The sequence below is a fragment of the Natrix helvetica genome, assembly GCF_964273705.1.
Source record: "Natrix helvetica genome assembly, chromosome: 2".
NCBI classification, from domain to species: domain Eukaryota; kingdom Metazoa; phylum Chordata; class Lepidosauria; order Squamata; family Natricidae; genus Natrix; species Natrix helvetica.
Genome location: NC_138552.1, coordinates 298,100,179 through 298,127,992, shown reverse-complemented (window position 1 = coordinate 298,127,992; position 27,814 = coordinate 298,100,179). Strand labels below are relative to the sequence as shown.

The 27,814-nt window shown below is 56.2% G+C and overlaps 2 protein-coding genes across 2 annotated transcripts; both read right to left on the bottom strand.

Annotated features, from left to right (window-relative positions):
* Positions 1 to 92: 92 nt before the first annotated feature.
* PIGS (phosphatidylinositol glycan anchor biosynthesis class S) lies at positions 93 to 10,313 on the bottom strand. Its single transcript, XM_081942818.1, has 12 exons — positions 10,150 to 10,313; positions 9,797 to 9,936; positions 7,691 to 7,802; positions 6,689 to 6,778; positions 6,383 to 6,474; positions 5,298 to 5,508; positions 3,829 to 3,971; positions 3,623 to 3,737; positions 2,481 to 2,626; positions 2,203 to 2,303; positions 917 to 1,127; positions 93 to 791 (listed from the first exon to the last, which is right to left on the bottom strand). Exons 1-12 carry the CDS (start codon positions 10,190 to 10,192, stop codon positions 516 to 518), a joined length of 1,680 nt encoding a protein of 559 aa, XP_081798944.1. The 5' UTR covers positions 10,193 to 10,313; the 3' UTR covers positions 93 to 515.
* A 2,635-nt stretch (positions 10,314 to 12,948) lies between these two features.
* ALDOC (aldolase, fructose-bisphosphate C) lies at positions 12,949 to 24,141 on the bottom strand. Its single transcript, XM_081942829.1, has 9 exons — positions 23,983 to 24,141; positions 20,407 to 20,533; positions 18,522 to 18,733; positions 17,522 to 17,576; positions 15,891 to 16,051; positions 15,730 to 15,813; positions 14,975 to 15,149; positions 13,985 to 14,184; positions 12,949 to 13,791 (listed from the first exon to the last, which is right to left on the bottom strand). The coding sequence occupies exons 2-9, from the start codon at positions 20,516 to 20,518 to the stop codon at positions 13,696 to 13,698; spliced, it is 1,095 nt and encodes a 364-aa protein (XP_081798955.1). The 5' UTR covers positions 20,519 to 20,533; positions 23,983 to 24,141; the 3' UTR covers positions 12,949 to 13,695.
* Positions 24,142 to 27,814: the final 3,673 nt, after the last annotated feature.

Genomic DNA, 27,814 nt, shown 5'->3' with positions numbered 1-27,814 from the left:
TATTTGCAAGCAGCCCCTCGACACCCTCCTCACTGGCTGCCCCCCCTCCGAACCCCCCCAAGTGAGCTGCAAATGAGGCTCAGCGCTTCCCCTGGTCAGCCAAGCCAACTTTAATGGAAGACCGATGGGAGACTTGCTCAGGAGGCAAAGGGGGGCCCACCCCCCATTCCGCTTTGGGGGAGGGGGGAGGATTGTGCCCTTCCAGAGGCCTCATGTGCATCAGCTGGGAGAGGGAGAACAGAGAGGGAAACACCCCCAACCCTAACCCCCCCCCCCCCCCCACTGCTGAGGCTTGAGCCGGAGTTGTCTCTCTACCCAGCCTGGCCAGCAATTGGGAGGTTCTGAAGTCCTTTTGGGCTCGTTCGCAGCGAAAGGGACGGGCTCTTTTAAAGAAGAAGCCGAGTGGAGATGTCCGCTCCTCAACGGGGAGTCCGCCAGGCTGGCTGGGCCTACCACCCTGAGGGCAGATGCCCCGCCAAGAGTCCGCCAGCCACCTGGGCGCCCACAGACCCCCCTCAGTCCATCTTGCTGGGCTCCTTCTGCCGCCGCTTCCTCTCCCAAACCATCTTCGCCAGCGAGAGCAGGATGGGGACGGCCATGGGGAGGAAGAGCGGGATGTAGATGGCAAACTTCTGGTCGTCGGGGAAGTAGAGGAGGTGCAGGAGGGAGGGGTCGAAGAAGGCCCGCTCGGACGAGGTGGCCGCTGCCTTGCTGGCCTGGAACGCCGAGTCCAGGTGACCCAGGCGCAGCTCCGCCATGGCCTGCCGGGCAGACTCCACAGCGTGGTAGACCTGCGGGGGAGGGAGGGAGGGAGGGCAAGGCACCGATGTGGCTCCCTGAGGAGGGCTGGGACCCCATTGACCCCCCACCCCCCCGGAGAGCCATTGACCCCCCCCTCCTGTGCCCAGCCCTGTACCTCCGAGGCCACGTCGTCCTTGATGACGATGTTGCTGATCTTGTCCAGCAGTTGGGCCAGCGAGGTCAGCGTGGTGGAGACAGTGGCCACGTTCTCCACCGTCCGGCCCCACAGCAGGCGGTCCAGCTCCCAGTCGGTCAGGCCCTCGTTCCCGGGGGTCTCCAGCAAAGCCCCTTCTGGCAGGGGACCGGAGGAGATGCCGAACAACAATCTGGGGAAGGGGGGGAGCAAAGCGTCACCTGGGGGATGAACCTGGGCTGCTGCGCCCCAGAGCTTTTGGGGAGAAGGCAAAGTCCGGCTGCTTTACGGCTGTGGCAGAACCGGCCGGTCGTCTTTCTGGCCAGCGGTCAGGCGGGCTAAAGAGGCGTCCCTGAGGAGCTGCTGGAGAGGGCCGAGCCATAACAATAAACCTGGGCCCTCCCTCCATGCAAGCTCCTGGGAGGAGTTAGCAATCACTTGGGGGGGGGGGGGAAGAGACAATGGGACAAAATCTTGGTGCACCACCGCCCAACCCCATACAGGCAGTCCTCGACTTACGACCACAATGGAGCCAAAACGTCTGTTGCTAAGCGAGACAAGTTAAGTGAATTTTGCCCCATTTTACGACCTTTCCTGCCACAGCTGTTAAGCGACTCACTGCGGTTATGAAGTTAGTAACACGGTTATTAAGTGATTCTGTTTTCCCCACGGACTTTGCTTCTCAGAAGATCGCAAAGGGGGAACCAGGAGACCCAGGGACGGCCATAAAGACCAGTCAGTTGCCGAGCCTTTGGTCCCGGGACCAGGAGGATGTGGCAATGGTCGAACGTGTGAAAAAACGGTCCTGGGTCACTTTTTTCCGGCCCGTTGTAACTTTGAACGGTCACTAAATGAACGGTTGTAAGTCGAGGACTACTGTACTGGCCTCACTTCCCCAGTGGAAGTACAGACCTCTATCTGGAGAGGGGGAAAAGCAACCCCCCCCCCCAAGGCCAGAACTAGAGATGAAGAGCAATTCGTCTCTGCTCCGTCTTCATCCGGATTTCCTGCATTCAACAGGGTTGGACTAGATGACCTCTAAGGCCCCACCCTCCAAGTGCATTAAACCAAGGGGAGAGGGCTGTGTTTTAAGAACAGAACAGAATGAATAACTTTATTGTCACTGTGAATGTATACTAATAAGAATATGTTAAAATGAAATTGCGTTGCATACAGATCTCAAAAGGTCCGCCCCCCCTTTCTGCTGCCTGAACAGAGAGTTAACCAAGACAGCCCCCCCCAGCTCCCCCCCCCCATGTCATGCTCACCGCAGCTGTGCCAGGAAGACCCCCATCGTGCCCACCATGTCCACCTCCACCTTCCTGGGCAGGGAGGTCTCGTTGGAGCCTTCAGGCTCAACATTGTAGACCTGCCAAAGAGGGCAGCAGCAGCTCAGGACGGAAGCAGGGCCTGTGGTGCCCCCCCAGATGCCACCAAAGGACCCCCCCCCTCTGCTGGGGCAGAAACCCGGTTCCAACTCCCCCACCCCCACCCCGAAAGGAGATCAATTCATTCCGAGGGGCAACAGGCTGGGCTCGCTCCTCACCATGATCCCACCCCAGCGGGGACTGTGGAAGGCGTTGGTGGGCGTGGGGGCACCGTCCTTCCCGCGGATGTGGAGGGGCGAATGCAGCCGCTCGGGGACGTAGAGCAGGAAGTTGAGGACCGGATAGAGGGAAGCTGCACTGGAGCCTGTGAAGGAAGCCGGGGAGGTTGGGCCCTCCTGTCCCAGGCGGAGGAAGGAGCCCTGCGGTGCCCGAGGGCAGAAGGACAGCCGGACTAAGGTGGGGGGAGGAAGAGCCCCCCCCCCCCCGCTCAAGTGCTGAGGGTCCCTCTCTGGAGGGTTTCCAGCCCAAGGCAAGACAGGCGTCTCCCTGGCATGGACTCCGGGAGCCTTTCCCAGCCGTGGCGACTTTAAGAATCTGGGTCCCAAAGGGGCTTTTTTCCAAGAGGCAGCGGGACTTCCTGGTTTTACTCTGAAGACGTTTTGCTTCTCATCCCAGAAGCTTCTTCTGCTCTGCCTGGATGGGGGGGGGGTAATGGAAGGCTTGGCTCTCCTTGCAGACAGCTGGCCTTTGGCCTCCTTTTCAGGGAGCCCTGGAGGCCGCTTGGAGGCTTGGTCGGGGTCCTCGGGGTCGCCTGGGCGGTGCAAATGGGGGCGGAGCCTTCTTGGGACTGTGGTGTTGTAGACTGGAGACCCTGAAGGGACCCAGGGCAGAAAACATCCTGCAGCCAAGGCGGCCCCACCCCCACTTGCACCACTCAGGGGACCCCGAGGACATGGGGAAGCCCCCAAGTGTCTTTAAAGACCCCGCTAAAGAATGCATATTGTGGGCTATGCTGGCTGAAGAGAATTCTGGGAGTTGAAGTCTCCAAGTCTTAAAGGGACCAATTTTGGGGGTCCCTGGTTTACAGTTTCCAAATTGTAAGCTGCCCAAAATCTCTTGGCTGAGATGGGGGGGCTATAGAAACTGGACGGACGGACGGACAGGCCCATCTCTGAAGCCTTCTTCCAACTGTAGGCAAGAGGCCTTCCCTCCCCAGCCTAACCTTCAACTGCAGCTCTCCTGGTGTTCTCCTTTCCATTCGTTCTTGCTATTTTTAATTCAACCGGAAGAAATAAATGACCTTCCGACCCCGCAGGGCAGCTGCCCAAAGCCCGACCAAGATGCCGTGGGCCTCACTTACCCAGCCGGGCTTCCACGGGGTTAATGACGTGGGGGAGGCTATGCACACTTAGGCTGTAGCTGGCGGAAGTGGGGTCAAAGCGGGGCGTGACTCCCAGCGCGGCATAGTAGAGGATCTGGGGAGGGGAGAAATGGGGCCCCGTCAGCCTTGACCTGGAAGACGGTCCGGCTCCCGCCACCCACCCCACGGCCTCTAGCCTCACCCACTTGAGAGTCCACAGAGAATTCGGCCAGTGGGCTCAGCTTGTCCAGCAGGGGCTTCACGAAGCGCTGGAGGGCTCCCTCGATGTCCCAGTGCACATCGTGGGCTTTGGGGTCGGGGTTGAGCAGACTGAAGGTGATCTCGTACCCTGTGGAGGAAGCAAGAATGGGGTGGAGGGGGGGGGGTCAGGAGTCTCCCCAGGCTCGTTACGAGAGGGGCCGCCGCAGCTCCTTCCCGAGTGAGTCCCGTAGCCCAGCCAGGTGAGGAAGGGACCCGTCCCCTGGGAGGACTGGATCAGGCCAGGTCTTCCGAGGGCCCCGCCCTTCCAACTGGAAGAGAGGAGCAAGGGATGTAGGAAAAGGAAGTAGAGAAGGGAGGGAGGGGGAAAAGAAAAAAATAAAGTGGGGATAATACAAAACAGGAGTTTGGGATGGTAAGCAAAGCAACCCAGAATGTATATTTTAGCTTTTTATATGGAAAAACAAATATGTAAAAGTGATAAAGATAAATAAGAACAACAATAAGTGTGTGAATGTATACCTGTAACTATATATAAGAGAATAAAAATAAAAAAAACTTTAAAAGAAGCCTGCCCTCTCCCCTCTGCCCTGGAAACCCCCAGGATCCCTTTCTCTCGCCAGGTCCCTGCACACCTCTGGACTAGACGGTGTTGCTTCTCGGGGTCACACAATCTGCACGTGTGGGTGGGTGAATCGTTTTGTATTAACCATGTTTATTTCTTCTGACCTGTTTCTGTGGGGCCTCCTGGAGGGGGGGTGGCCCTTTAAGGGCTGCAGGCCGCGAAATTCTGTTTTCACGGGTGCTGATTAGAGTACGTTTAAAGGGACAATAAAGTTATTCTAAGTCTGTTTCCTTCCCTGCACAAAGAAACCCCCCGAGGCTTTTAAGAAGAGACTGGACAAGCATTTCTCTGGAATGGGACAGGGTCTCCTGCTTGAGCAGGGGGTTGGACTAGAAGACCTCCAAGGCCCCCTCCAACTCTGTCATTCAGTATTCCGAGATCCATACTCGATAAATGGAGGAGGAATATCCTGACTCAGCACGATTAATCAGTGGAACGACTTGCCACCAGAAGTTGTGGGTACTCCAACTTTCAGGCAGGCGGCTGTCCAACCTCTGGCTAAAACCCTCCGGGGGGGGGGGGGGGCGTTGGGAGCTACAAGTGGCGGGTGTGTGTGTGTGTGTGTGTGTGTGTGTGTGTGTAAACAGACCACCTCGGAAGGGCAGCCCGTGCGAATTCACTTAACACCTGAGGAACAGAAACCTTGGCCTCAATTTTGGTTATCAACTGTATTTCAATGTTTGTCTATTTAATGCCTGGCAAGGGCAGAGGTTGGGAGGGGGGGAGGTTAACCCTTCAGGAGAAGGACCTGGTGCAAGGGGGGGGGGCGGGGGGAGGGGGCTGGCCTCCTCTTTTCAGCTCCCCCCTCCCCCCCCCAGGGTTTGGCCATACCGAAACTGGACTTGAAGGGGCGCTTCCACTCGGCCCCCGGCTGGCCCAGCAGGACCCGGTCAGCCAGGGCCTCCACGAGGGTCTCGGTGGAGAAGGAGACGGCCGGGATCAGCTGCTGCAGCCGCTCGGTCAGGGCTCCCAGGACGTCCTTTGCCCCCGGGGGGGCCCTGAGGATGGCGCTCCGGCCCTTCCCGATGTACATCTCAGACCCCTGCCGGGAGAAGACAGAGGGGCTTGCAAGCGGCCTTCAGCCCTCGGAATGACCGGCTGACCCTCCGAGGGGGATTTGCACCAGCCCAACCCTGGCACGGGGGGCCTTTCCAAAGCTCCGTTCCGACAAGGGACTTTGACTGTTTAAAAACCGTAGGAGCTTTTTCAAAAGTTGTCAGAGGAAATGCCGGAAGGAACGCAATGAAGGCTTTGGGGCCATAAACACAAAGAACCATCTTGCGTTGTAACTGAAATTCTGCTCCCAATTGTGGTCGTAAGTCAAGGACCATCTATAAATGGAATGTCTGTCTGTCTATCAATCATCTTCTAGACTTTGGGTTGCCCTGTTACACTACGGGGCCTCCTTTCTAGACCTCACCCCCCCCCCCCCAGGAAATTAAAGCATAGGCGTCAGTCTGTTTGTCCGTCCACCCATCCATCCTCCCAGATTTCATTTGGGTTGCCCTGTTAAGCCAGGGGACGCCCTTCTAGGGTTTTTCTAGAACACTACCCGCCCCCACCCCTCCAAGAAGCTGCAACAGAGCCAAGAATGCCAGCCTTCTCTTCCTCCAGAGGGTGCGTGTCCGTCTGTCCATCCGTCCAATCTTGGACACTTGAAGATCTGTGAACTTCAACTCCCAGAATTCCCTGGTCAGCTCTGCTGGGTGAGGAATTCTGGGAGTTGAAGTCCACCAGTCTTAAAGCCACCAAGGTTGGAGACCCCTGCTTAGCCCCTTGCATCCATTTGGAGTCTGAACCTGCTTCTCCCCTCCCCCTCCCTCCCTCTCGCTTGCTGGTTGTGGGGGAACATCCAGCTACCTCCTCCTCCCCCCGCCCACCCCAAACCAGCCCACCCAGACGCCAAGAGAGCCTACCTGGGGCAGGAGGAGGGAGCCGTGGGGGATCACGTAGATGGCGAGGGAGCCCACCGGCAGCCCTTCCACCGGCTGCAGCCCTTTGGCTGCCTCTGGAAGGAAAGGAGGAGATGACACTCAGGTGCACGGGGGGGGGGGCAGCCCCTAAGGGCCCCTTGCCTGGGGCTCTGGGGAAGGAGGTCCCATGGCCGAGAGGCTGCCTCCGGTCCCTGGATGTGGCCATGCAGGAGCCGGTCAGCCCCCCCACCCCACCCCTTCTGAATCAGAGCCACCACTGGACTCTGCCTAGCCAACTTCAGCCGTTACCTTGGACCGAGGCCTGCGACAGGAAGGCCTGCTCCTGGGAAGTGGCGAGGCGAAAGGAAAGGTCGTAACGAGAAACCACACCTGTCTTGGCTGAAATGAAAGGGGGGAAGGACTGAGCACCTGGCTAAAGAAAAGGAGGGGCGTGGTGCCCAAGTGGGAGGAGGAGAAGGAGGAGGAGGAGGAGGAGGAGGAGGAGGGAGGCTACTCTGTCTAAAAGGCGGGCATCCTGTGTGCCAAAGGACCAGCATGTGGGTCTCCGGGTGGGACGAGGGCAACGGACTGCAGAGGCCAGTGGGGGCTTCTCTGGGGGGCAACTGTTAATTAGGGCATTTTTAGGAAAACTGGCACTTTATATGTTTTCAGTTTCACTGTCACAAAAATTGTACTTTCCCTGCACCTCTGGCATCCTGGATGTATATATGTGCCCACACAGACTGGTGCTGCCCTTACTGCTGGCAGGGAAAGCTGCAGGTAGCCCAGGTGAGATAGAAGTGGGTAACCTATTCTGGACCCTCTGTCTTTTCTTCTATTTCTCTTTCTTTTTCATTCTCTATTTCTTTTTTTTTCTTTTTTTCTTTCTTCCTTCTTCTTCCTCTTTTTGTCTTTCTTTTTTTCTCTATTTCTCTTTATGTCTTTTCCCCCCTTCCTCTTCTTTTGCTTTCTCTTTCTTTTTTCCTTCTTTCTCTTTTTCTCAACCCTTTTTCTCTCTTCATCTCTTTTCTTTTGCTTCCTTTTCTTTCTCTTCCTTCCTTTCCCTTTTTTCTCTCCTTTTCCCTTTCTTTCTCTCTTTGTATTTCTCCCTCTCTTGGATGGTTGACCCCAAGTCTAAAGCCCATGTGGCCCAGCCATTGCGAACACCAGAGTGGGACAGGGGAGCCTGGCCGCAAAGTATTGCTCACCTCTGCAGCTCTGGCTGAAAGGCCAGCTGGGAATGCTCGTGTGCCAGGCCAGCCCCAGCCCAGAAGCAGCAGCCCCTCTCCCTTCCCCCCCAACACCCCTTACCATTCAAGGGGATCTCCGTCTCCTGCACCTGCTCGAAGGGGACCTTGCGCTCCTGGTCTTTCAGGAGGACGCCCTTGGCAAACACCACCGAGACGGGCACCGTCAGCTGGAACTGAATCAGAGAGCACCCATTGGCCAGGGAGAGGCAGAGCCCCACGCGAAAGGCGGCCGGGGTCCCTGCCCTTAAAGCAGCTGGGAATCTTCAGAGCTGCTGGCCAGGACGTGTGGAGGCCTCCGGCTTCAGGCAATTAGATTTAAACAAGGGATGTGGCTTCAGACACAAGAGGGGAATCTGCTGCTTAGTATGGCTGGTCTAGGGAAGAGACGGACCAAGGGAGGCAGGACAGCAGCCTTCCAATGTTTGAGGGGCTGCCACGGATAGGAGAAAGGGGGTCAACCTGTTTTCCAAATCAACTGAAGGCCAGACAAGGAACAATGGATGGAAACTGAGCAAGGAGAGATTCAACCTGGAAATAAGGAGGAATTTCCTGACAGGGAGAACAATCAACCCATGGAACTGAAGTTGTGGGAGCTTCATCCCTGGAGGCTTTCAAGAAGAGACTGGACTGCCATCTGTCAGAAATGGTGTAGGGTCTCCTGGTTGAGCAAGGGGTTGGACTAGATGACCTATAAGGTCCCTTCCCAAATCTGTTAATCTGAATCTATCTAAGATGATCAAAGATCTGGAGACTAAAATTCAATTTCAATTTATTTGTGCTTCTAGATCGCCCCCTCTCCCAGAAGGGACTAAAATATGAAGAACGGTTGCAGGAACTGGGCCTGGCTAGTCTAGGAAAGAGAAGGACGAGGGGAGACAGGAGAGCATCTTCCAATATTTGAGGGGCTGCCACAGAGAGGAGGAAGGGGGTCAAGCTATTCTCCGAGGCACCTGAAGGCCGGACAAGGAAGAATGGATGGAAACTGACCAAGGAGAGATTCAACCTGGAAACAAGGAGGAATTTCCTGACAGTGAGAACAATCAACTGATGGAATAGAAGTTTCCTTCAGAAGTTGTGGGAGCTTCATCCCTGGAGGCTTTCAAGAAGAGACTGGACAGAAATGGTGTAGGGTCTCCTGTTTGGGTGGAGGGTTGGACTAGATGACCTGCAAGGTCCCTTCCAACTCTGCTGATCTGTAATCTGAATCTGTGGTTTATTTTGGGGAGTCCAAATTTCTCTGTCTAAACCACAGGCAGAAGCGGGGAGTCCTGGGCCTCTTTCTTTGGCTTCCCTAGAGGACACCTAGAATGAGGATTTGTTCCAATTTCTTCTTCTGAGCCAAGCTGTTTTTTTCAAGAGGCAACTGGACTTTTTGGTTTTTCTTTGAAGACGTTTTGCTTCCCGTCTAAGAAACTTCTTCAGCTCTGAGTGGATGGTGGGGAAGGGACGGATTTATACTCCTTGCAAACAGCTGGTCATTTGCATTCTCCTTTCCAATGGTGCAGGAGTATGAACGGATTTCCAGAAAAATGGAATCATTTGCACTTCAGTTTGAGATGCAGGCTTCAATGCAGGCTCTAAAATGAGCCCAAAGCCCAGCTGTCTGCGAAGACTATAAATCCTGCCATTCCCCCCCCCCCCCTGGCCAGCTGAATTCACCTTTTTAAAACCCATTTTTCGCCTTCCCCAGGCTCCAGAGGCCCTTTCCTGCCTGAGCAGGGGGCTGGACTAGAAGACCTCCAAGGTCTCTTCCAGCTCTATTCTGATTCTTGGGCTTACCGTGGCAGAAAAGGTCGTAAAATTGGACGTGACTGACTGCATTGCTTAGCCACAGAAAGCCTGTGATTCCAACTGTGGTCATAAGTCGAGGATCGGCTGTTATTCTTGCTGCCCATGGCCACAACCTCAATGGCCAAAGCCAGGGGCTCCCCAGCAAAGGGTAGGAGGAGCAATGGGGGGGGGAGGCCTTCCCCAATTCCCTCCCTCCTGTGCCGTTGCAACTTCGGTCACTAAACGAACGGCTGTTAAATCGAGGACCGCCCCCTGGCCAAAGGGAGCAGAGTTCGAAAGCTGCCCGCCTCTAGCACAGCCAACAGCCCCAGGGTCCCTGGACTGCAGCCGCCGGGAAGGCCGGGGCTGATGGGGCCGGGGGTCCCTCCCTTCTCACCAGAAGCGTCTCCAGCTCGGCGATCTCGGAGTCCGGCAGCGCCGCCCGGTAGGTCTCGGTCGTCTTCCACCAGAGGGGCAGCCCCACCAGGACGGCCATGGCGGCGAAGGAGAGGGCGGCCTGCTTGCCCCGCGCCTTCTCTGCAGGGGGAGGGAAAGGGGAGAAGAAGCCTCCGCTCACTCCCTTTCCCGTGGCAGGCAGTTCCGCAGGACGCCCAGGAGGGCCAAGGCAAGGGGGCAGCCCCAGCCCTCCCTGCAAAAGGAACCAAGCGCGGGGAGGGGGCGTCAGCGGAGCCCCCCCCCGCCCCATTTCCCGCCCACCCGTGTCGTGGGGACCCCCACCCTGTCCCCCACCTGCCGCATCCCGGGCCGCCGCGCCTCTCGCCTCGGCCGCCATCGCTCCGCGAGGAAGTCGCCTTCGAGCCTGGCCGGCGCGGGGGCGGAGTTACGACGCTGGGAACGCGAGCCAGCCAATGGAAACGAGCCGAGCCTCGCCGGCAGAGAGAGCATCCAATCGAAGGCTCGCAAAGACGCTCGCCTCGTGAAGGAGCGCTTGCCCATCTTAAGAAAGGGCAAGGGGAGAAATGGGCGTGACGGGGCGGGGCTCGGAGGAGCCTATCGGAGTTCTCAGTGCTGCAACAGCGCCGACCAATGAGCAAAGAGAGGCCGTTGCCTTCCATACGGCAAGGGAAAAGGGATAAATCAAGTAGCCTCCGTTGCGCTCTTTTTTTTGTTTAACCCTCTCCTGTCCGTGAGCGAGAGAGCGGAGGCAAGTGTTTTCCCACGGGAGGGAATTTATTGAGCGTCGCGGGAGTTTCTCCCGAGGAAGCCGGCCTGGGAATTGCGGGACAGCAAGATACTGTCCAGCGTTTCCAGTTTGAAAGAAGTACAGGTAGTCCTCGACTTATAACCGCAACTGAGTCCAAGATTTCTGTTGCTAAACGAGACAGTTGTTAAGTGAGTTTTTCCCCACTTTACGACCTTTCTTTCCACGGTTGTTAAGTGAATCTCTGCAGTGGTTATATTAGCCACACGGTTGCTAAGTGAATCTGGCTTCCCCCATTGGTTTTGCTTGTATAAAGGTTGCAAAAGGGGATCGCCTGACCCTGGGACACGGCGACTGTCATAAATACGAACCAGTTGCCAAGCATCTGAATTTTGATCATGTGACCATGGGGATGCTTCAACAGTCGCCTCTCATTACCTTAATTCATACCTTGAATTTTGGGAACTGAAGTCCCATTTTCAAGTGGCTGTTGAGAAGCCCTGGAGCAGCTTAGATCCAGCCACAGAGCAGTCAATGCCTGGAATGGTCTACCTGACTCTCTTGTTCAAATCCCCAAAACTTTAACCTTAAACTTAAACTAACCTTAAAAGGGGCCTGCATAAGCGCACCAGCGTGCCTACCGTCCCTGTCCTACTGTCCCCCCCTTATTTGTACTCATTTCACTTATACTCATGTTTATTCTTATACCCATTATCTTGTAAACAATTGACAAATAAAATAAATAAACAAACAGAATGAGCTGGAAGGGGCTTTGGAGGTCTTCTAGTCCAGCCCCCTGCTCAAGCAGGAGACCCTATTCCGTTTGAGAGAAGTGACTGTCTAGAGGAGACTCCTCTTAAACACCTCCAGTGATGGGAGCCCTGGATTTTCTCTGACAGAATATAGAATAAATGAGTTGGAAGGGACTTTGGAGGCCTTCCAGTCGAACCCACTGCTCCAGCTGAAGAGCCTATAGCAGGGGTATCCAGCCCCGGGAACTTTAAGACTTGTGGACTTCAATTCCCAGAATTCCCTATCCAGCATGCTGCCTGGGGAATTCTGGGAGTTAATGTCCACAAGTCTTAAAATTCCCAAGGTTGGAGACCCTTACCCTTTATAGTCTATACCAGGGGTGTCCAAACTTGGCAACTTTAAGACTTGTGGACTTCAATTCCCAGAATTCCCTATCCAGCATGCTGGCTGGGGAATTCTGAGAGTTGAAGTCCACAAGTCTTAAAGTTGCCAAGTTTGGACACCCCTGGTCTATACCATTTCATACAAGTGGCTGCCCAGTCTCTTCTGACAAACTTCCTGTTAGATTGGGTCATGGGTAGAGACACGCAGGCTGAACGTTAACAACCGCTCTTTATTAAGTACAAGAAGTGGAACCATCCAGCGAAGGTTAAGTCTCACAGCAGCCCTTTTATAGGGAGCTGTCAGACCCTTCGACCAATAGGGTTAAACCTCTGTTCCCGCCGGAACGGAGGACCTGGGTGGAAACCACTGAAGTTAGAACAAGCATCTAACACTTCCAGCAATGGAGGAGCACCCATAACTTCTGAAAGCAAGCCATTCCACCCATGACAGGTGGCCCCTGGCCTCTTGGAAGCTCTCCAGTGAGGGGAAATCAATTTCCTTTCATGAGGCAGCTCTTCCCTCTGGCCAGCAACTACCAAGTTTGGAAATTCTTGCTAGTGTCCAGCCTGAACCCTCTGCCTTTGGTGCCCCCCTCCCGGGTTCTGCTCCCACTTTCTGGGGCCATTAGGAAGTATTTCATAAGCCGGTTTAGAAAATAGACCTAGAAAATCAGATGTAAAGGCATTAAAGAGATCGTGGCCTCTTGGCTCGGGCACTGTGGTTTGGGACTGAGTTATCTGTGGTTTGTTTATGCATTCATTATCCCAAAGGAGCTTTTTTTCAGGAGGCAACTGGACTTGTTTTTTCTTTGAAGTCGTTTCGCTCCTCATCCAAGAAGCTTCTTCAACTTTGACTGGATGGGGTGGGGGGTAAGGGAAGGATTGATACTCCTTGCAGTCAAAGCTGGTCATTTGCACCCTTTGAGAGGGTCGCTGAGGCCACTTGGAGGTTTTTCTGTATCCTCGGGGTCACCTGAGGGGGGCAAATGGGCGTGGAGCCTTCTTGAAAGTGCTAAAAGTTGTTGGAACTGTTGGCAGCAGGCCTTAAGACCGGGGTTTGGGAGGAGCACCAGGGACCATCCAAACGGTCTCTCCTCCTCATCACTCCAACAGCCCCCCTGGGTTTTCTTGGAGGGGTCCCCATGCCCCAGCACCCCAATGCCCAGCCATGCCACCCTGTGCAGAGGTCCCCCCCCCCACTTCTCTGAGCTGATTTTGCACCAGGAGAAGGAAAACGCGGAGGCCAAACCGTGACGGTATCTCTATGGTTTATTAGTTAGGAGGCTACTGGTACATCAGGTGCAGAGAGAGCAGGCGCCCCCTCCCCTCCCACTGGCCAGGCTGCTGCGGGGGAGGGGCGGAAAGGCCGCACCACAAAGCCACAAGTCACAGGGCACAAGCCAATCAGGGTCGGTTATTGGTCCTCAGAGAAATGGAAGGCGGGGGTGGGGGGTGGGGGGGAGGGGTAGAGATGACCACACAGCAATGACCCCAAATCTCCAGGCCCCCAAAGCCCTTCCCTCTGCAGGGGAGACCCCCGCAATGGACTCACCCCTATGTCTTCCTGTGTGGTGACGCAAAACCTTTCCAGGGGTCTCCAACCTGGACAACTTTTAAGGCTTGCGAACTTCAACTCCCAGAATTCCCCAGAAGTCCATAGGTCTTAGAGTTGACTATGGAGTTCTGGGAGTTGAAGTCCCCAAGCAGCCAAATTTGGAGACTTTTATTCTAGAGGCATGGTCAGCTTTGGATCCGTGCTGGGGCTTTCATGCTCACAGCAACCCTGCAAGGGAGGCCTGGGCTCTCCTCCTACCTCCCTCCACTTTCAGGACTCCTCATGTCCCCCACCCCCACCCAGCACACGACACTCTTCCGCCTACTTTGCTGCTGCCACAGCTACGCTAGCAAAAGCTGGGGGTGGCAGGGGGGCCGGGATGGAAAGCAGTGGAGGAGCCAGGGGCCCGATCATGGGGGCCCCAGACGTCTGCCCGGCCGGGGCTAGTAGGCATGGTTGGCCACGTAGAGAGACTGTCCGGCCGCCCCTGAGCCGTCATCGCTGGCTTCGTACTGGCCGAGAGCTGCTTGACCGTTGACCTGCAAGACAGAGAGGGACGCTGGGGGCCACACCTTTCCTTTGGGGGCCCTCCCCACATGGGGCCGCATCCGAGCCGTGAAGAACTGATTTGCAACCAGCCCTCCTCCCCACCTGTCAACTGGGCACTCCAGGGGAGACGGAGGGACCCCAATTGGTAGGGTGCACGCCCCTCCCCCCTCCCAGGTCACCCACCTCGGCTCGCTTGAGAAACTCCTCGGTGGCCAGCTCCGCGTTCTCCCGCTGGCCCCGCCAGGCGTTGAGGGCCGAGGCTTGCAGGGCCCGGCCATAGGAGAAGGTCAGGGCCCACGGCCGGGGCAGCGGGCAGTTGTTGATGGCGTTGAGGTTGAGGGAGGCCTCCTCCTCGCTCTGGCCTCCGGACAGGAAGGTGATTCCTGCAGGGACAGAAGGGAAGAGCTGCAGCCCCAGGCCCTGTTCTGCAGGGGTCTCCAACCGTTGTCACTTGAAGGCTTGTGGACTTCAATTCCCAGAATTCCCCACCCAGCTCTCTCTGATTTCCACTGTTGGAAATGCCACTGATCCAGAAGCTTCTCTGGCCCTGGCCAGCCCTTCCCAAGGCTTCAAGGGCCCTCAGCCTCCCTGGATTTCTCCTAGCCCCTTTGAGGCCTCTGAGTTTGCAGCTGTCCATTCATTGTACGGTGGCAGTGAGTTCCAGGGATTCAGAAGCCATAAGCTAAAATCCTGGGGGTGTAATATAGGCTCAACCTATGACCACAAGAGAGCCCAACATTTCTGTTGCTAAGCAAGACACAGCTGTTAAGTGAGTTTGCCCTCGTTTTGCAACCTCTCTTGCCACCATTGTTAAGTGAATCTCTACGGTTGTTAGAAGGTCGCAAAAAGGGATCACATGAACCCAGGACACTGCAACCGTCATAAATATGAGTCAATTGCCAAGAAGCTGAATTTTGATCACTTGACCACGGGGATGCTGCCGATGGGTGTAAATGTGAAAAAGTCCCTTTTTTCAGTGCAGTTATAACTTTGGACCGCCACTAAGTGAATTGTCGTAATGCGAGGACTGCCTGATTTGGACCGGCCAGGATTCTCAAGGAGAAGCTGAAGCCAAACAGAATTGTTCCGGAATAATCTTCTGACCCAGCCTAAGACAGGTGAATTTCTCTGCACAGGGGACAGGTGTGTGAGCTTACCTGGTGGTGACCTTACCTGGCACGGCAGGCGGCACCGTCCGGCGCAGGGCGGTGACGGTGGCCATGGCGATCTCTTCCGGGCTGTACTTGGTGGGGCAGGCGTGGCCAGGGGTCACCATGTTGGGTTTCAGCAGAGTCCCTTCCAGGTAGATGTGATGGTCACTCAGGGCTTTGTAGACGGCAGCCAGAACCTAGGAAGAGGGTCAGAGCCAAGGCGGTCAACCTCGAAGGGACCGGCCGCTAAGGGAGCACAAACAACCGCCAGGGAATTAAGGGGAATCACAGAAAGGGAAGAGTCACCCAAAAACCATTTCCAGTTAAGCACCTCTATTAACGCAGCCTCTGTGCAGTAAATGACCGAGGGGTTCAGCCTTGCTGGCATTTTACACTCTGCTTTAAAGCCAAGCTGTCTGGGGAATTCTGGGAGTTGAAGTCTGCCGGGCTTAAAGTGGCCGAGGTTGTGGAGAGCCCTGCTGCAGAGAGCTGCGCATTGGTTAATTCCATGTCCTAAGAATCCCCAGCAGCATTACAGAGGGTGCCTCCCTTCCGTGTCTCCCCCCCCAAACACTCGGCTGCCAGCGGTTCAGCCAGAGAGCAGAATCCATTGCGCTGCTGTGAATTGGGTCCCGGATGGCCCCGCCCTTCAACCGGGACTCCAGTCCAGAGCTCCCCTGCCCTCCTCCTTCGTGCCCGCTTCCCTGGGTTTGTATGGACAGCCCTCCAACCCTCCCTCCCACGAGCCCCATCATCCACAAGGGGAGGCGGCCCCACCTTCTCGGTGACATACTGGCATCGCTTCAGGTCGTGTTCCCCGTCGGGCAGGATCTCCGGCTCCACGATGGGCACGATGCCGTTCTGCAAGGAAAGCCAAGCCGAGCGCTCAGACCCCTGTGGGCCCCCCGGGCAAAGGGGCAGCGGGGCAGCAGCCTCACCTGCTGGCAGATGCTGGCATAGCGGGCAAGCACATTGGCGTTCTCCAGGATGGCCAGGGCGGAGGGGGTGTTCTCGCTGATCTTCAGCACACAGCGCCACTTGGCAAAGTCTGCGCCATCCTTCTTGTACTGGGCACAGCGCTCGGCCAGACCATCCAGCCCTGGCAGGAGGGAGGAAGAGGAGGAAGAGGAGGAGGGAAGGAGAGGGGAGAGGGAGGGAAGAAAGGAAGAAAGGAAGGGGTGAATGGAGGAATGGAGGGAGGGAGGGAGGAAAGGGAGGGGGGAGGGCGGAATGGAGGGGGGAGGGAGGGAGGAGGGGAGGAGCAAGGGAGGGAAGAAGAGGGGGAGGAGAGGGGAAGAAAGGGAGGAATGGGGAATGGAGAGATGGACGAAGGGGGAATGGAGGAGGGGAGGGAGGAGGGAATGGAGGAAGTAAGAAAAAAAGGAGGGAGGGAGAAAAGAAAGGAAGGATGGTGGGAGGGGGGAATGGAGGGAGGAAGGGAGGGGGAGGGAAGAAGGAGGGAGGGAGAAGGTGAGAATTGTGGAAGGGAGGGAGGAGAAAGGGAGGAAGGAAGGAGGGAGAGGGATGGAGGGAGGAATGGTGGAGGAGGGGAGGGAGGGAGAGAGGGAGGAATGAAGAAAGGAAGGAGGGGGAGGGAGGAGGGAGGGGATGGAGGTAGAGAGAGAAAAGACGAAAGGCGGAAGGGAGGGGGATTGGAGAGAAGGAGGGAGGGGGGAAAGAAGAAAGGAGGGAGAGAGGAAAGAAGAAAGGAAGGATGGGGAGGGGGAGGGAGGGGACAGAGGTAGAGAGAGAAGAGACGAAAGGAGGGAGAGGGATTGGAGGGAAGGAGGGAGGGGAGAGGGAGGAAGGAAGAAGAGAGGGATGGAGGAAGGAATGGGGAACAGAGGGAGGAGGGAAAGGAGGGAGGAGGGAGGGGATGGAGGGAGAGTGGGAGAAAAGATGAAAGGAGGAAGGGAGGGAGGTGGAAGAAGGGAGGGAGGGGCGAAGAAGAAAGGAAGGAGGGAGAGAGATGGAAATGGAGGGAGGAAGGAAGGACCGAGCGAGAGAGGGAGAAAAGACAAAAAGAGGAGGGGGGAATGGAGGGAATAAGGAGGGAGGGAGGAAAGAAGAAAGGGAGGGAGGGAGAAGGTGGGAATTGTGGAAGGGGGGGAGGGAGGGAGGAAATAAGAAAGGAAGGAGGGATGGAGAAGGATAGAGGGATGGGGAACGGAGGGAGGACGGGAGGAAAGAAAGGAAGGAGGGAGGGGGTGGAGGGAGAGAGAGAGAAGACGAAAGTGGGAAGGGAGGAGAAGGGAGGAAAGAAGAAAGGGAGGGAGGGAGAAGGTGGAAATTGTGAGAGGGAGGGAAGGAAAATTGAAGAAGGGATGGTAGGAGGAGGGAGAGTGGGCGAGGGAAGGAGGGAGGACAAAGGAGGGAAAGGAAGAAAGGAGGGGGGGAGGGAGGGATGGAGGAGGGGAAAAGGAGGGAGGAAGGGAGAGAAGGAAGGAAAAGACCGACCGTGATGGCAGCCTGCCCTAGAGGCTAGACCTTCTGCCCCACCAAGACCAGATCCGGGGGGGGGGCTCCCCCCCACCCCAGCCCGCCCTATGCCCCCCGCCCCTTCCCCTACCTTGGGTGGTGGTCTCCCCATCCGTGCCGGCCAGGGGCACCACCCCTTTGTCCACCTGGGAAGGAAGGAAGGAAGGGTCAGGGCTGCAGGACCCCCACGGGGAGGATTGCAGGGGGGCTGCCCGGGGGTTGGGTAGGGGGCCTCCTCCTGCCCTGACTCCGCTCGGGAGGGGCAGGATCCAGATGGCTTCGGCAGCATGAGGGTCTTCCAGGTGAGCAAGCGGGGGCTTCTGCCTCTCTTCCCCCATCCCCCACCCCAGACGGCTCCCCCCAAATGAGCCCTTCCCTAACCTGTGGGTCCTGGGTGCTCTCTGACCTTGGCTGCTTCCTGGCAGACGTTTCATGACCCACCTAGGGAACATCATCAGTGCCAGGGAGGGGGAGGTTCCCTCTTTATGCAGGGGAAACTACTAATGCAGGTAGGTATAGACAGATAGACATAGATAGACGGACAGATAGATATACAAGGGAGCAAACCCCATTCAGTTCCAGCACTGATGCTGCTCCCTAGTTGGGTGATGAAACGTCTGCAAGGAAGAGCCCCAGGACCCTTCAGCTCCTCTCACCCTCGGCCGGTGGGTTTTCGGTCTGATGGGGCAACCCGGGTGGGCTTCAGCCCCTCCCCTCCTGGGCTGCAGAGCAGCAGGTGGACCCCCATTTCAGGGCTGCTGAGAGAGCTGAGGAAAGCGGCTGATTTCCTGTAGGAATCTGATGGACCAGACCCCCCCAGGCCCCTCCCCCTCTGTTCTTCTTCCTTCAACAGACCTGTTTTTTGGGGGGGGGGCTGGAAGGGGCTTCCGAGCCATCAACCAGTCCTGTCTTCAGGATCCAAACCCAGAACCGGCGTTCTCACTCTCCAACATCCCTCGCTGGGCACGGCTGCCCCCTACTCTGGATGGGGGAAGCAGAGCCCCTGGGGGGGGAGGGACGCTCCCCATCTCTTCAGGCACTGGGAGGGGAAGGGGGGGCAGAGATTGCAGGGGGGGGATCCCGAAAGGCACCTTAATGCCGACCACGATGCCCTTGTCCTTGATCAGGTCCACGAAGGGGGTGCCGTCGTCCGCCTTCTGGTAGAGGGTCTCGTGGAAGAAGATGACACCCCCGATGCATTTCTTCACCCGGCTGTCGGCGCTGAAGAGGATCTGGCGGTAGAGGCGGCGGTTCTCCTCCGTGTTCTCCACCCCGATCTGGTTCAGCCGCTTGGCCATGCTGCCTGCGCCGGATGGGAAGAAGCCCCTGCGAGTTCGTCCCGCCTGCCCGCCCTCCGTCCAGCCTCGGCTCCTCCCAACAGGCCATCCTGATGACGGAAGCCAGCACCCCACCCCCCTCCCTCCCAGAGAACGAAATATTGGGGGGGGGTTAAAAAAGGCAGGATAGAATATTTCCGCTAAAGGAGAAATGGGAAACCTGCCCCCGTCTCCCTGCCCCAAGCAGAAGCTGAGAGGCCATCTTGTAGGAATGCCGATTAGGTCATCCATTCAGAAAGGCTGGGTCAGACGGAAACTCCAGATAAGCAAGAAAGCAAAGGTGACAAGATTGGCTGAGACAAAGACCTAGGATTTGCCCTTTCCCTGTTGCCTCTTGGGCCAGCCACGACCCCTACGTGACCCCAGGGGAAATCCAGAAGGTTGTCAGCTGCCCCAAAACTCCCCGCTGTGGTTCGGTTGACCAATAAAGAGGCTTTCTTGCCAATCGGCCTCCATGGTTTTTCCAGCGTCTTTCCCCCCAGAGGGAAACCAGAGGGATTTTCCTTCCAACACTGGCCACAACCCAGCCCAACATGCCTGTCGCTAAGCAAAACATTTCTTAAGTGCCAAGGGCTTGTCAGAAGGTCGCAAAAGGGGATCACGTGACCCCCCCGGGGGGGCACTGCAACCGTCATAAGTACGAGTCAGTGGCCGAGCACCTGAATGACCACGGGGAGCCTGCAAGGGTGTTAATCTTAACCCCACTGAAGTCTTCATCCTCCCCCACCATCACCCAGTCAGAGCAGAAGAAGCTCCTTGGAGGAGAAGCGAAACGTCTTCAGAGAAAAAAACCAGAAAGTCCAGTTGCCTCTTGAAAAAGAAAAGGACCTTTGGGACAAGCGGCACCTGACGAAGGACGGAGAATCCCCACAGAGGAAGTCCTCGTCATCACTGAACCTTATATGGTCACTAAGTGAACTGTTGTAAGTCGAGGACTCCCTGTACCCCAGGGGCATCTCAGCCTCCAAACAAACAGCTTTTTAAAAAAAGTTCCCCCCCCCATCCCGTCTCTTGCATCATTCGTCTTACCGCGTGTCATCTGGGTAAAGTCTTTGTGTCATCCTATTTAACAGTTACACCATTTTAAATCTATTTTTACTTTGCCTTTACATTTCAATTGCCTTTTAATTCAACTCCTCCCCTATAATTCTACGTCCTTTTCCAAATTATTCAATTTCCTGTTTCTTTTTGCCTGTATTCATTTTCTATCCAGTGATAAAAACACCCCCGGATCTTATAATACTCTGGTTCTTCCTTCTCCTTCATTGCCAACGTTAATCTGTTCATTTCTGCACAGTCTAATATATTTTTAATTAACAACAGAGTTTTTGAGGAGCAAATTGTCAGCCACGAAGGCTGAAAAGGTGGCCTTGATGAGAAATCGCGCTTCCGGGGGCTTCTTCTGCCTCTGGGGCCCACCCAGCAGCCCCGCCCCCTCTGAAAACTGGGGGCTCTGCTTGAGACCTGGAGCCTGCAGGGGGAAGGGGGTTCAACCCCTGGCTTTCCCAGGACGCCCCCTCCCTTTTCCCGCTGGGAAGGGGGCCTCCCACCTGGGGGAGGGGCCTCCAGATCCCCTCCCCAAATGCCAGGCTGCTCAGCCCCTCCCCTCCGGCAGACACTGCCCGCAATCCAGGCTCACCTACGGATTCATCGGCAGCCAGGATGCCCTTGCCAGGAGCCACGATCTGCTGGGCGATGTCCGAGAGCCCCTTCTTCTGCTCGGTCGTCAGCGCGGGGTACTGGTGGGTCATCTTGGCAGGCGTTTCCTGGAAGGGCATCCAAACGTGTCACTCACCCATGGCCGAGGGTCCCCGCGTCTTTATCATCCAGGTGAGGGGTGGCCCCTTTACGGCCTGTGGACTTCCTGGGCCAGCCTCACCTGGGAATGGCTTAGCACAGGTGGTTACGTAACAGTAAAACATTGGAAGTTGTATGTTATGACCTCCTTCCATGGAGCTTTTCTCTGTCTTTTCCTTTCGCCCAACACTTTTTCCTCCTCCCCTTCTCCTCTCCTCTTTCTCCATTATTCTCATTTCTCTTCATCTTTCTGCATTTTTATATATTGATAAACGGAGAGAGAGAAAAGCAACCGCAGGGTTCCCCATGCTTTGCGAGCGCAGGAAAAGCCTCCTCTACTCCAGGGGAGGAAGAGAAGACAGAATAAAGGATAACTGAGCGGGAAGGGACTTTGGAGGTCTTGTAGTCCAACCCCCTGCACAGGATGGAGACCCTACCAATCCAGAGAACCCAGCTCTAGGTTGCTTCTCTCCTTAGTTAGTTTCCATCGGTTGCTTCTGCCTTCTGGTGCTTTGGAGAATAATTTGAACCCCCCCCTCTTTGGGGCAGCCCCTCAAATATTGGAATTCTGCAATCATGTCCCCCCCAATTCTTCTTTTTCCTAGACTAGCCCTGCCCAGTTCCTGCAACCGTTCATCGTATGTTTTAGCCTCTCGATTTCTCTTCTCTGCTCTCTTTCCAGAGTCTCAACATCTTTTTTACATCTCGGTGACCAAAACTGGATGCAGGATTCCAGGTGTGGCCTTACTAAGTCCTTATAAAGCATATTAACTCTTCACCTGATCTTGATTCCATCCCTCTGTTAATACAGATGAAGGTCAAGTAAATAAAAAGCTCTCTGCACGTGCTCAGAGTCACAATTGCTGCCTTTTCTCCCCCCCCCACCTCCGACCAATTGCCCTAGGAGAAAAAAAAAATCCCCCTTCTGCAGCATCCTTAGGAACGCTCCCCGTTGTCATGGCATCGGGGCACCATCGGCCTCTTTGCTGTTCTCCCCTCCTGCCAACCTGTCCTTGGCAGAACATCAGTTGCGTAAATGGGGCAGCCTGGCCTATTTCGGGCAGCCGCCACCGACATGTGCCTGGCCTCGTGGCCCAGCCAGGCAGACGGGAGCCCCGCTGCTGATCCCTCCCGCCTCCCCCCTCCCCCATTAAGGCCGGCTACTGTTAATTTCGATGCAGCAGGATTAGCTTCATCCCTTGTCTGCCAAAGCTGCTTCCCTGGGCGGCCTCTTCTGCGAAGCCCGGGGCGAAGCTGGGCACCAAAGGCCATTTTGATTTTATCAGGCTGCTGAGTCAGGTTGCAGCCTGTGGTGCTGGGTCATAATTCTTATCTGCTGCGACGGATGTTTTGATTTTGTCTCTTTAAAACTGACTTGGTTTTACTCTCTAAACCTGAAGACTGGTGGACTTCAGCTCCCAGATTCTGGGAATTTAAGCCCACAAGTCTTCCAGGTTGCCCAGTTTGGAGACCCCTCCTCTAATTGAGGGGCTTTGGGGGGGCTTCCCCAAAGAAGATGGAGGGGGTCAAGTTATTCTCCAAAGCACCCGGAGGCAGGGCAAGAAGCAACGGGTGGAAACTCATCAAGGGGAGAAGCAACCTGGAATTAAGGAGAAACTTCCTAAGAGTGAGGACAATTAACCAGTGCAACAGACGATGTCTTCTGACATTGGAGGTTTTTAAGAGGATATTGAACAGCCACTTGTCTGAAATGGTCCTTGAGCAGGGGGTTGGACTAGAAGATCTCTAAGGTCCCTTCCAGCTCTATTCTGATTGATTGATTGATTCTTGCTTTCCTATCCTTGCATTTTGAAAAGGGAAAGAGAGTAGCATTACACAAAGAGAGGAATAGAAAGGAGAGGAATAGGATGGGGAGAGGTTGGGAGGGGAGGAGCGGAGCACAAGCCGCCGGGGAATTCTCAAAATTGGTTGGACTGTCACTCTTGCCACAGCTGGGCGGTTGAAGGGAGACGCAGTCCAGCTCAGACACCCTCTTTGAACACAGCTGGCTGGGCACAGAAAGCCCGTGTCACCCATGTCCGCCTCCCTTTTTAGAATCCGCGCCCACCGAGCAGCCCTCCCTGCTTAGCAAAAGCCATCAGAGCCCCCTCCCACCACCGCCAGCATCAAGTGGAGAGGCCAGCAGAGGCAAAAGCCAGCAGGGACCCCAGGCAGCCATTTGTTCTCCTGACTGCTTTGGCGCCTGTACCCCCCACCCCTCCCCCAGCGAGACCCCACTCCTAGTACGTACGGACTCTCCTTCTCCTCCTCACCACTCAGTCTCTCCCAAACCTTTTTTTTTTGGCCATGCCCCACCTAAGCACCTCTAAAATCCTGATCCTTCCCCACATATAACTCTACCCCTGCGGGAGGAAGCCTAAAAGGCCATTCACTTGGCTTAAACAAGGTTCAAATGGCCCCCATTAAAAACCAAATTGCCCCCCTTGGGGGGTCTGGGCATTGGGAGCCACTCACTCTAAAGGATGTTGAAATCAGTCAGAAGGATCTGCCCCCCCCTGGGCAGGTTCGAAAGGAGCCACCAGCCTCCCTGCCCTGGAGAGCCCCCAAGAGGCCTTCATCACCCAAGAAAGGAGAATATTTGTAGAACTGGGTTCACATTGGGGGGGGGGGGGATGTTGGTTGGTTCTGACTGAGCTTGGTGGTTTTCTGGCAGATGTTTCCTGACCAGGTCTGGACCTTGAAACATCTGCAAGAAAACAACAAAACTCAGAGAGCCCCAAGGGCCAAACAGGGCCCCCTCCCCCTCCCCCTGCAACCCCCCTTCCCTTCTAGCACTGATGAGATGCCCCAGTTGGGTCCTGAAACCTCTGCAAGAAAGCCGCCCAGCTCAGAGACCACCAGGGAACCCCCACCCACCCCAATTTCCCTGAGACCCCCGGCTGCTTCTGCCGTCTCCCCCTTGCAAGCTTCCCTCCTGCGGGGCGCCCTTGCACCAGAGCCAGCCAGCCTTGAGTCCATACAGGGGGGCGGGGGCGGCAGGAGCCCCTTTAAGGAGACTTGGTCGCCCCCCCCCGCCAGCCCAACCGGGGGCAGGAGGGGGAAGGGTCGCTCCAGACCGGGACTCGGGGCTCTCAGCAGGGAATTCCCAGGACGGGCAGGACCGAAGCCCCTGCGGAGCGGGACTCTCCCCACCTCCCTCCCCGCAAAGGGCCCCCGGGGGGGGGCACGCAAAGCGCTGCAGCTGTCCTAGCCGTGCCCGCCTCGCAGCCCTCTCCGGGCAGGAGGCCGCCCTGCGTCCGGTGCTCCCGGGGCTGCGACGGTTCCGGAACTCGGCTCCGCTCAGCTGGGCAGGCGGGGGGCGCGAAGGACCCCCGGGGGCCGCAGGGGACGCCCGGCTGGCGACCCCCGCCCGTAAGCCCTCCGGGCCCGGTCAGCGGGAGGCCCGCGGGCGCCTTACCGGTGGAGGCTGCGTTCTCCGTCCGCCGTCGGGGCTTCCTGGGCGGCTTGTGCGGCGCCGGTCCTCGCGCGCGGCTGTAAAGGCGCTGCCGGTGCCGCAGAGCTACGTGAGCGGGGGGGGCGGGGGCCGAGAGGGGCGGGGCCAGACCTCCCCCCCCCCGCCAGGAAGGAGGCGGCGGCGGCTGCCCTGCGGCTCCGGGGCTCCGAGCATGCCCGAGGACCCTCCCCGCCTCCTGCGGCTCCCAGCCCTCCGAGGCGCCCCTGGACGGGCTCCGGGGAAAGGGCGGCTCTGAGCGCGTGAAGAGGGCATCCCCATCCCCTCCCCGGGCAAGGAGTCGCCCCTTCCCCACTAAGGGGCGAAACGAGGCCGCCGCCCTGCCTGGTATCGGGAGGACGCCCGCTCGGCCCGGCCACCCCGCCCCTGTTCCGGCTGGGGAGTCCCGAGACCTGTAGCCGAGGGGCTGCCCAGGAGAGACGGGGGCTGGCGGTGGGGCGCATTCCCCTGCACGGGGCTGGAACGGATGCATTCCTGCCCTGGGTAGGGGGTCGGCTGGATGACCTCTAAAGCCCTTTCCTTCTTTCCTTCGTGCTGGACCCTCAAAGGCCCCCAAACCGCGGTTGGCGGGGGGTGGGGGCTCAGCGCCATGGGCGGGGCTGCGAAGGTCCGAAGCCCCTGGCCCTTCCTCCTGACCAAGCAGCCGAGGGAGGAGGGACTGGGCCAAGGGGGGAGGCTGGGGGGGAATTGCGGCTCCCTGTCCAACTGGCGGCTTTGCAGCTTTTGTGTTTGTGTTTGTGTGTTTGTGTGAGGGGCCGCTGAACCTTCCCTCTGCTGGCTGTCAGCGCCTCTTCCAAAGGACAAACAAACGCACCAAAAAGCAAAAACATGCCTGCCCTACGGCCATCGGGAGGGGGGGCCACAGGATGCCCATAAGCCCCCCAATCCTCCATCACTGCGTCGCTCGACCTGGACCTGATCCTGAGCAGAAGCACCCCAAAATCAAAGGAGAGGAAGTAAGAGTAGGAGAGGGGGGGAAGAGGGAGAAGCGAGAAGGAGTGTGGGAAAGAGAGGGGAAGAAGAAAGGAGGAGGGAGGAAGAGGGAAAGGAAGAAAGAGTAAAGGAGAAGATTTAAGGGAGGGGAAATAAGAGTAGGAGATTGGGTAAGAAGGAGGAGAAGAGAGAAGGAGTGAGGGAGAGGGAGAGGGAGGGGAAGAAGAAAAGGGGAAGGAGAGGAGGAAAGAAGAAGGGAGAGAAGGGAGGTTGGGAAGAAGGAAGGAGCAGGGTTGTTTGCAAAATAAGATGGAGCCACAGGGTGGCAAGAAAGAGACCCCAACTGTGCTCACTGTGTTTGTAAGAAGATAGTGATAAATGTTAATAGTATCCGAATCATGTATATCGCTGAATGTATTTGAAAGGAGGGTTGGCATCCTTTCCCCCCAGAATTCGCTCACTGGAGGTTTTATTGATAAACCGTTTATGTGGTTTTATTGGTGGCTCTGACTGCAATGCGTCTCCATTGAAGGACAGGGGTCCTCGACGTATGACCTCAGCGGAGCCCAAAATGCCCGTTGCTTAGGGAGACGGTTGTTAAATTCCGCCCTGTTTTAAAACCTGTTTTGCCACAGTTGCTAAGTGAATCACTTAGTGGCCGTTAATGAATCCGGCTTCCCCGTTGACCTTGCTGGACAGAAGGTTGCAAAAGAGGATCACGTCACCTCAGGACACGGCAGCGGTCACACGTCCACTCCAGTTGCCCAGGGTACGATTTGGCTCACGGGACCACCGTGCGTGCGTGTGTGCTTGTTGCAAGTGTGAAAAAGGACTAAAAGTCACTTTTTTCAGTGCCGCTGTAACTTCCACTAAAGCAATGGTCATAAGTCGAGGTATACCTGCCACGAGACTTGGGAAATTCAGCAAATACAGGTAGTCCTCGACTTACGACCACAATGGAGGCCAAAATTTACGTTGCCAAGTAAGAACTTTGTTCTTTTCCCCCCATTTTACAACTTTTTCTTGTTAAGGGAATCATCTAATAAAGAAAGGTCAGTTTTCAAAGTCAGGAACACGGTTGTTAAGTGAATCTGATTTCCCGGTTGACGCTGCAACCGTCACAAATGGGGAGTCCGTTGTCAGGCACCTGAATATAAACCACGTGGCCACAGGGATGCTGCAACCGTCATAAGTGTGATAAATGGTCCCAGGTTGCTATTTGAGCCCTGCCAGGGGGCAGACAGGCACGAGACCGCTGGTGGCCCATGGGGCGTAATGACGAGAATGCCAGGGCATAACGTGGGGGTTGGGGTGGGCTTTCCTGTCCCTGCCTTTGCCAGCCTGGTCTGGCCAGGAAGCTGGACTTGCAGCCCAAAAATAGGTGGAGCTTTCACCACATGGTCACAGCTGCCATCTTGGCTTTCTTTGACCTTGGTGGCTGTACTGTAGAAAGCTACCATCCAGCCCTCTGCTAGGAGAATGAAACATTTTAGGAAATATTTTTTAAAAGGCAGAATATTATATTTCCCTAAAAGGAGAAATGGAGAAAGATGCTCTTGGAAAGCAGCCCCCACCTTTCTTAATAGCCCTCAGCAGATGTCAGCGCTTAAGAGAGAAAGATAGACGGTTCTATTCATACTACTACCAATACTGCAGCCAGGAATCCATTTAAGACAGGATATTTTGAAATTCCCTGCAGCAAAGTCTGAACAGAGGTAGGCTTAGCCCTCAGCCACAATAGGAATTGCCCAACAAGTCCCTTCGTTGCATCAGCAGTCCAAACCTCAACCCAACTTAGCTCAGACAGGCATGACCCCTTCATGGCCCCGTGGGAGTCTGACAACAGCCAATAGAAGACATGTTCTTGCCCAGGAACTGGAAGCTCAAGTGCTAAGCCCAAGAGAAGGTATAAAAACCCCTCACTCTAAAGCTCCACGTGGTTCTGCTTCATCATTAAACCACCTTTCCAATCAGCCTCCATCTTTCCAGCGTCTTTTTGGCAGCTTGGAACTGAAGGAGGGAACGCTTTTATGGCTCCGGGCCTTGCTATGCTGGCTCAGGAATTCTGGGAGTTGAAGTCACAAAAGAGCCAGCATTGCCCACCGGTTTTAGGCAAACCTTCTGTCGGTGTTTACAAGCCGTTGTCTACCAATCCAGAATAGGAGAACTGCAAATGCAGGAGGGGTGGAAGATTGGCTGCCCCACCTGCAGAGGGCGGGAGAGGGGCTGTCTCCCCACTGGGCTTCAATGCGGCCTACAATTGGCCCAAATTGGTGGTGAGAGGAAGAATGGGGGGGGGGAGGAGGAGAGAGAAAGTGGGAATAAATTTTACATACAACTAAGCTGCCACTTTAAGGAATTCCACAGCCGCCTTCCTTTCTCGCTGGAGAATAAAAGGGGTTTTTATCATCTGTGCCAGTTGCAAAGTCCAGCACAACTAAAGCAATGGAGGGCTGCTCTCGTGCCCAGGAGGCGGGGAGGGGGCTTCCTCTGCTCAGCCATGCCAAGCACACAGACTGGCACAGACCCTCCCAAGGCAGCTGCAGCAGACCCTCTCCAAGGAGGAGTCTGGACCCCTACTTAGGGATAGAAACTGCAGCTGGAATCTGAAGTGGGGAGGGGAGGAGGGTCCTGAGCAAAGCAGGCCACTCAGCCTCCCCCCCCCCCAGAGAGAAAAGGTGGCAGAGGGGGGGGGGGAAAGCACCATCTGGGTATCAGGGGAGGCCAAGAGAGAGATGGATGCCAAGGAAAAATAGGGGAGGGGGAGAAGCAGCTGAGTTTGTAACCCCCACCTTTGAAAGAAGGAAGCTGGATGGTGTCCTAAGGGGGAGACCCCTTACCCACC

Bases quoted from the DNA above. Each gene is read 5' to 3' on its own strand.
- PIGS (XM_081942818.1), bottom strand. From the start codon at position 10,192: ATGGCGGCCGAGGCGAGAGGCGCGGCGGCCCGGGATGCGGCAG. The intron at 3,972-5,297 runs GTATGGCCAAAC...CTTCCTCCACAG, and splicing joins CCCCTTCAAGTCCAGTTTCG to GGTACGAGATCACCTTCAGT. The intron at 3,738-3,828 runs GTGGGTGAGGCT...TCCCCTCCCCAG, and splicing joins AATTCTCTGTGGACTCTCAA to ATCCTCTACTATGCCGCGCT.
- ALDOC (XM_081942829.1), bottom strand. From the start codon at position 20,518: ATGACCCACCAGTACCCCGCGCTGACGACCGAGCAGAAGAAGGGGCTC. The intron at 15,150-15,729 runs GTGGGGCCGCCT...CCCTCTTCCTAG, and splicing joins GCCAGTATGTCACCGAGAAG to GTTCTGGCTGCCGTCTACAA. The intron at 13,792-13,984 runs GTGGGTGACCTG...TCTGTCTTGCAG, and splicing joins AGTTTCTCAAGCGAGCCGAG to GTCAACGGTCAAGCAGCTCT.